Source organism: Taurulus bubalis (assembly GCF_910589615.1).
Source record: "Taurulus bubalis genome assembly, chromosome: 14".
NCBI lineage: Eukaryota > Metazoa > Chordata > Actinopteri > Perciformes > Cottidae > Taurulus > Taurulus bubalis.
The window spans coordinates 5,394,644-5,401,427 of record NC_136602.1 but is presented as its reverse complement, the minus strand read 5'-3'; the positions used below and the strand labels follow the sequence as shown (position 1 = coordinate 5,401,427).

The window sequence follows — 6,784 nt, the reverse complement described above, 5'->3', positions numbered from 1 at the left end:
TAGAGCCGGTCCTGGGAAGAGTAGACCTCATTTCCTCTGAAATGAAAGAAAAACAATGCAGCAGTGAGTTGAGGTCATCTTGCAATCTAATGCAACACAATATACCTCAAACTATAGCATTAAAAATTATGTCTGGCCCGTATTAAACCTTTCTTATACATATAAGCCAATGGGGAACCTAATTCATCTTTAGTTGTTGATATTATTGGTTCCATCCAATGTTTTTAATACTCCTGATTCAAATGATTAATTTAGAAATGGATAGCAAGAAAAAAAGCTTTACATTTTCAATTTGAATAATCAGAAGCAAAACTTAATTCAGAGGCCATTGCTGGGTCTCAGTTTTATTCTCAGTACTTCCTCCAGATGTCGCCAAAAACATTTCAATAGTTACACATGGTGGCGTTCATGTATCCGTTTACACACCTCGGACTTTCAACGTCCTCGATCGTCTCTGGCAGCGTCACGTTCAGCGTCTCTGGCAGCAGCAGAGCCGCCAGGCCGGCGCCGATGGCCACGGAGCAGATGATGATCTGAGGAAGAACAGGCCTCACGTCCTCCAGCAGCAGGATGAGCGGCGCCACGGACACGCCTAGACGACTCATGAAGTTGTTGTAGCCCAAAGCGTTTTGTCTGGAGTATCAGAAGGTAAATCATAAGCACACAACTTTATAATTAATCCCCCCCATCGTCATTATGGCATCTGTTTCTGCAGACAGGAAATGTTCAAGACTTTTAATTTAAAAATATGTTTTTCTACCAATGACGATTTAAATGGAAAAATAAAAAGGATGGTTAGAACCTAAATGGTTAACTAAAGGGCAAGTCGCACCTCTTTTACAAAATTTGTTTACGCCCGTTCCCTTCTCATCATATCTCGAGAACGCCTTGACTGAGTTTAGTCAAATTTCGCACAAAGGTCGTCTTGGACGAATGGATTAACTGATCAGATTCTGATGGTCAAAGGTCAAACGTCAAGGTCACAGTGAACACGTCTTCCCCAATTTCTGTAAATGTGTTATTCTCTTCAAATTTGGGCTCAAGGATGAACTGATTAGGGCTTAATGGTCAAATTTCACACGTTTTTGACCATGACTCAAGAAGTCATGCCAATTACACACAAACGTCTACTAGGACGACGTGACATTTTGGACATGCATGTAAACTGCAACTTTTTAGTTCCTAGGAGGGTAAAAGACAATCATATGAATAATGAGCATTAAAAAAGGTCAATGCAGCTGTATGACAGTAACTAACCTGACAACTGTGGGGTAAAGCTCTGTTGTGTAGAGGAAGATGGCCGTGAAGGCAGCTTCGGACAGACCTTTTCCAAGGATGGCGACACCGGCACGCGCATGCCACAGATCTACGCAGAAGGAGCAGTACAAGATAAGTGTGTAAAACTAACTTTAAACAAAAATGAGACGGACACTGATCATACCAGTTCACAGTATCACATACAGAATAATGTACATATTAGCCCGTGTGTGACTCCTGTAAAGTGTAAAAGGGAATAATGACCTTTTGGTAAAAATATGTTGATGGCTATGCAGATTCCGGTAAGCAACAGCGTGCCTACTTGGCACTTCTTCCGTCCAAAGATGTTGAGAAATGAATAGATCACCAGCTTAGCAGGGACTTCAATGGCAGCGTAGATGAAGTGGGTGAGGTAAATGTTTAAACCAAATCCACTGATGTTCAAGCTGATTCCATAATACGTTAAGGCAACTCCAAACCTGCATAATCAATAACAAATCATTATGTTTCTGTAGCTGGAGGGCCTCCTTTCATACATCTATATCTCTCCTGAGGAGATTCAATTAATGATGCAAACGTTTTCAAGAAATAACCAATTTGACATTTCTATTTTCATATGGTATTTTTCCAGGTAGTACGCACCACACAATCCCAGTGAGTAGAGTTAGCCGTCTCATCTTGGGGGTCTTGATGAGGTGAAGGTATGTGTAGCTTTTGTCTTGACGTTCCATGTTGGAGAGTGCCTGGACAGGGGCAGAGAGGGAATGTTAAAGGGTATCGGTTCACATTTTATGGTCAAGCAAATCTTACAGAGGAATATGGGCTAAGCAACACATTTTACTAACAGAAACATAATTTATCAGAACAATTAATTTAGTTAGAAAAAAAAAAAAAATACACATATTACCCTATAAAAAGCCAGTAGCCCTTTAAGCCCTAACCCTATTTATTGTTTGAGTTGTGTTTAGAGGTTGTACATCGGGATTATATTTTATTGTAGCCCTGATTTGTTTAATTTGATACTTAACATGTTTTTTTTTTGGGGGGGGGGGGGGGGAGGATTTATACCATGATTTTCCTGATATATAAGGGTCCCCCGATTGGGGGACCGTAGGGCTTAACAGGCTCAAACTTACCTTCAGTTTGGTTTTGAATGACATTTGTGGTCTTTTGTTGAACTTGGCACATTTGTCAAGGTAAACCTGAGCCTTTTCCACTTTCCCATGGGCCAAAAGCCAGCGGGCCGATTCAGGAATCCACCTGCAATTACATTGAAAATACTTAATAAGGACATTATTGAAAGAACACGGTTCGTCGTCTCATTTTCATTAAAGCAACAGCGCTTTATTCAGTGATACTTGACCTCAGGTGAGCTCCACACGGTGACATGTCCATGTGAAAGAAAACTACAACACAAGTATGTGTTTTACTTGCCACCAGGTCAAGACGGCTAAGCCCAGTGGAGCGGTGGCGATCATGATCAGTGTCCGCCAGTCATTCACCAGGAAGGCCAACCCGGCCAGCAACATGTTACCCACAGACCAGGACAGGCTGCCGATCACGCCGATAAACGACCGGTGACCTGGGTCGACCCACTCAATGCCTGCAAGGTGAGGAAAATAGCATAATGAATTGATAATTCAATGAAAATGCAGTTTATTTCAATTCCACTGGGGAGTTCGGTTGAACATTTGTGATCAGATTAGCTTGTTTGCCATTTGGGAGAAAACACAAAACATCACATTGCGTCATCTTTCGAGCCGAAAGAGCTCAACTCGGCTAACTCACCGAGAACAAGAGAGTTGACGCCGATTCCCGTCAGTCCGAACCCGGTGAGAAATCTCAGCACCGCAAACATAAAGTAGGAGTTCGCAAACGAGCTGGCGAAGCCAAACACGGTGGCCATGACGTACGAGGCCAGGAGAGTGATCTTCCTCCCGTACCTGCAAATAAGAGGAGGTCGATTTAAGATGATATCGTTGATGACATGGGTTTTACATTCAGCGCCGATTGTACACACACACACACAGGGGGGGGGGGAATTGCCTTGGATGGGCAATGTACACGGGAGAAGGTTGTCTTCTCCCGTGTACATTGCCCATCCAAGGCAATTTGCCCATCCAGATGAAAGGTGGCGAATGGTCCCTTTAATATTGTATGTATAAGTATATGCAATTTTTTTTGCCATTTGAACTACTTAAATAGATTTATCACGCAAATGTTGGAGACACAGTCGGTTGACATACTTATCACAGAGGTATCCAAAGGTAATGGCCCCGATCATCACTCCGAAAAAGAAGATTGAGCCTGTGGTTTGTGTCAGGCTTTTCCTATCGCAGACAAGGTCCCACTGGAAGAGCAGATCACAGAGAAAAGGGCGTTAGATTATCTATTGCCGGACACATTTTTTATTTTTTTTTAATATATATATATATATTAGTGGCCCTGAAACAACAAAACACATTTAATGTAATTTACAGAAAATTGTGTTTAACTTTATTAAGTCACATATTCATTTTGGGGGAAACATACATTCAATATGCTGTTCCAAACAACTATGCTGCCATGTGTCTCGGGAACAGACGCAGAGTGGACTAAAAAGCTGTAATAAAAGTATGTTGTTGAAAGAATGACCTTCCCTTTTTGCGATAAAAGAAACATATGTCGGTCAGAAATTGGGAGAAGCGGGTCATTTATATGAATTGAGTTGCAGAAAAAGTCATTGTTTATATAGTATCATCACCTAACTGCATGGTTACTGTTAATACAGCTATATTAAAAAGGAATGCATTGACAGTGAATATTTTGCAGATACTTTTTTTTGACTGGATTTGATTTTCATGCAATAAAAGCATCATAAATGCTGCTATTAGATCCACCTGCAGTGTTTGGGGGTAAGCCAACAATATCTGCCGTTTAAAAGCTGTTGGCTCACTGAAATGATGATGATACCTCTGTTGCCAGGGTGGAGGTGAAGGTGGAGTTGTCGTAAACCCATCCGCTCTGACACTTCACGGTTGGCGGGTCAGCGCCGCTGGAGCCGTTGTCCAGGAGCTGAAACTGAGGCGCCGCAAACATCTCACAGGATTTCGGGTATCCGTCTTCTTGCACAGGGAGGCTGACGGTCAGTCTCTGCTCCTGGGTCAAATTTCGGAAGAGTCCTCCGTCGCCCAGCGTGCTGATGTCACAGCGATGAGGAGGCAGCGCGCTGATGAAGTTATTCAATAAGTAGTGGCAGGGCAGAACTATACGAGGGGCGCACAGCAGGACGATGATGGCGAATTGGAAAGGCCCAAAACCGCCGATTTCCTCCAGGATATTGTCAAACTTCATCTTCACGGTTTCTAGAAGAACACATTTAGAAATCAATTTAAATTGAGTAAGTAAAACAAGAGATAAATCAACTGTTTGGATCACTAATCAATGCAATTAAACACGTGAAAGTACTCACCTGCATATACTGTACATATGCAAAGGATTAATGCATTATTAATTCTGCACTACTGCTGCTAATCCCTGAATAAAGTGACTAAATGATGTCATCGGCTAATTTGCACAAGCTGTAGGAGACAGAAAATATAATGATAAAGCAATTGTTTGCTTGCGGTGGCTTCAGCCAGCCTTTGAAATTCAGGGTTTGATTCCGGCTCCTTTCTGTATTTTTGAGCGTATACTAGTCCAACTAGTCCAGAATGCAGCAGCTAGGCTTCTTACTGGTTTTAACAGACGACATCACATTACTCTCTGCACTGGCTCCCTGCTCGTTTTAGAATTAATGTTAAGATTTTACTGATCTCTTTCAAAGCCCGTCTGGGTACATTGTGGAAATGTTAGCCCCATATAAGTCAGCTCGCAGCCTTACATCCTCGGGTGGGGCCCTTCTGGCCGCTCTAAAGTCGAGGCTTAAATCAAAAGGGTGACCATGCTTTTTGCATCAGGGGCCCCTCGACTTTGGAACGACTTACCTGAGGAGAAAAGGCTTGCAGAATCAATAACTTCTTAAAACCCATTGTTATAGATAGTTTGCTTTTATGATGTGATATGGTCATTTTATGTTCCCCCTGATTTTGTTTGTTTTCTATTCCATTTGCTCTTTTTGGTTATTCGGGTTTAGTACGTTCATTGCCTTCATGGTCCTCTTGGCTCCTGGTTTCTTAAATGTTTACCTGTTTTGACGTCACCTATGACTATAATTTGCTTCTCTGTAGAGCGCTTTGTTAACTCTGTTTTTTAAGGCGCCGTATAAATAATGTTATCATTCGAAAAGTCTCTATCACCAGAAAAAGTCGCTACATTTGTCGCTAGTCACTTTTGACAAAAAAATTAAAAAATAAAAAATAAATAAAATCCTCTCAACCAACCACAAAACACTCTTTGAAAATTGCTGGATATGCTTTGATGCTTCAACTCCCCTCAGCACATTAATCTCCATCTGCCCCTCATCCCTCTCAACCTCTACAATAACACTGTCCTCCTGCCTCGATCAGTTTGCCTCTTTCACCCACACTGCCCCTGAACTCATGAAATCTCCAACAAAACCGGACTCACAGTGCACACCACGGCTTACAAGGAATACATGCAGCATTACAAACTGCCTCTCCACACGCTGCACTTACTACTCTGACGTCGTCCACTCCGGCTCCGCCAACCCCAAGGTCTTCTTCTCCACGATAAAGCAACTTCTATGCACTCCTCCCCCGCTGAGAAATGCAACTCCTTCCTATAAAACTAAAATTGAAACAATCAACTGGCCACTCGCCCTCACCAACCGACCAGTTAGTCAGACTCTTCCACTTCTCCTTAATCTTCCTCTCAGATCTTAACAAATCCTGGCACGAAGACCAACCTGCGTAATGGACCCCTTCCTTCCACTTTAGTTATGGCCCTAAACTCTGTCATCAACTCCTCCCCGTCTACTGGCCCTCAAACTTGCCTCAGTCACACCGATCCTCAAACAACCTGGCCTGGATCCTGACATCCTGGACAACTACCGACCCATCTCCAATCTCCCTTTTCTGTCTAAAATACTTGAACGCACCGTTGCCAACCAACTCAAAACCCACCTGGACTCCAACCAACTGAATGAACCACTTCAATCCGGATTCAGCTCTCACCCCAGCACATAAACCTCCTCTGTCCTTGGGGGGTCAGGCCTTCTTCATTGCTGCCCCGCCCTCTGAAACCAGTACAATCTGACAAGGGGACAGAAGACAAACAGCGTTTAAATAGAAGAGGAGGGTAACGAGGAACAGGTGGAAACACTGAGGGCAGCACAGGTGAAAGGAAACAGGAATCAGGAAAAAAAAAATCAGGAAACAGGGCAGACAGACAATCACGGACAATCACAAGGGAGGAAGTGCAGGACCACAGAGGACACACACAAGACAAGGACTTCACAATAAGACAGGACACCCGACAAACCAACATCGTGACAGTAAAGTGCCTTGAGTACCTTTTAAAAGCGATACAAATAAAATGTATTATTATTAATATTATTATTTGTTTTATTAATTCAGTTCTCTGCATA

The 6,784-nt window shown here is 42.7% G+C and overlaps 1 protein-coding gene across 1 annotated transcript; it reads right to left on the bottom strand.

Moving 5' to 3' along the window:
- Nucleotides 1-383: 383 nt before the first annotated feature.
- Nucleotides 384-4,590, bottom strand: LOC306746520 (solute carrier family 22 member 7-like; the record flags this gene model as incomplete). Its single annotated transcript, XM_079229443.1, has 9 exons — nucleotides 384-633; nucleotides 1,258-1,366; nucleotides 1,522-1,736; nucleotides 1,900-2,000; nucleotides 2,394-2,517; nucleotides 2,692-2,860; nucleotides 3,046-3,200; nucleotides 3,504-3,607; nucleotides 4,210-4,590. 9 exons carry the CDS (start codon nucleotides 4,588-4,590, stop codon nucleotides 384-386), a joined length of 1,608 nt encoding a protein of 535 aa, XP_079085569.1.
- Between the last annotated feature and the right edge of the window lie 2,194 nt (nucleotides 4,591-6,784).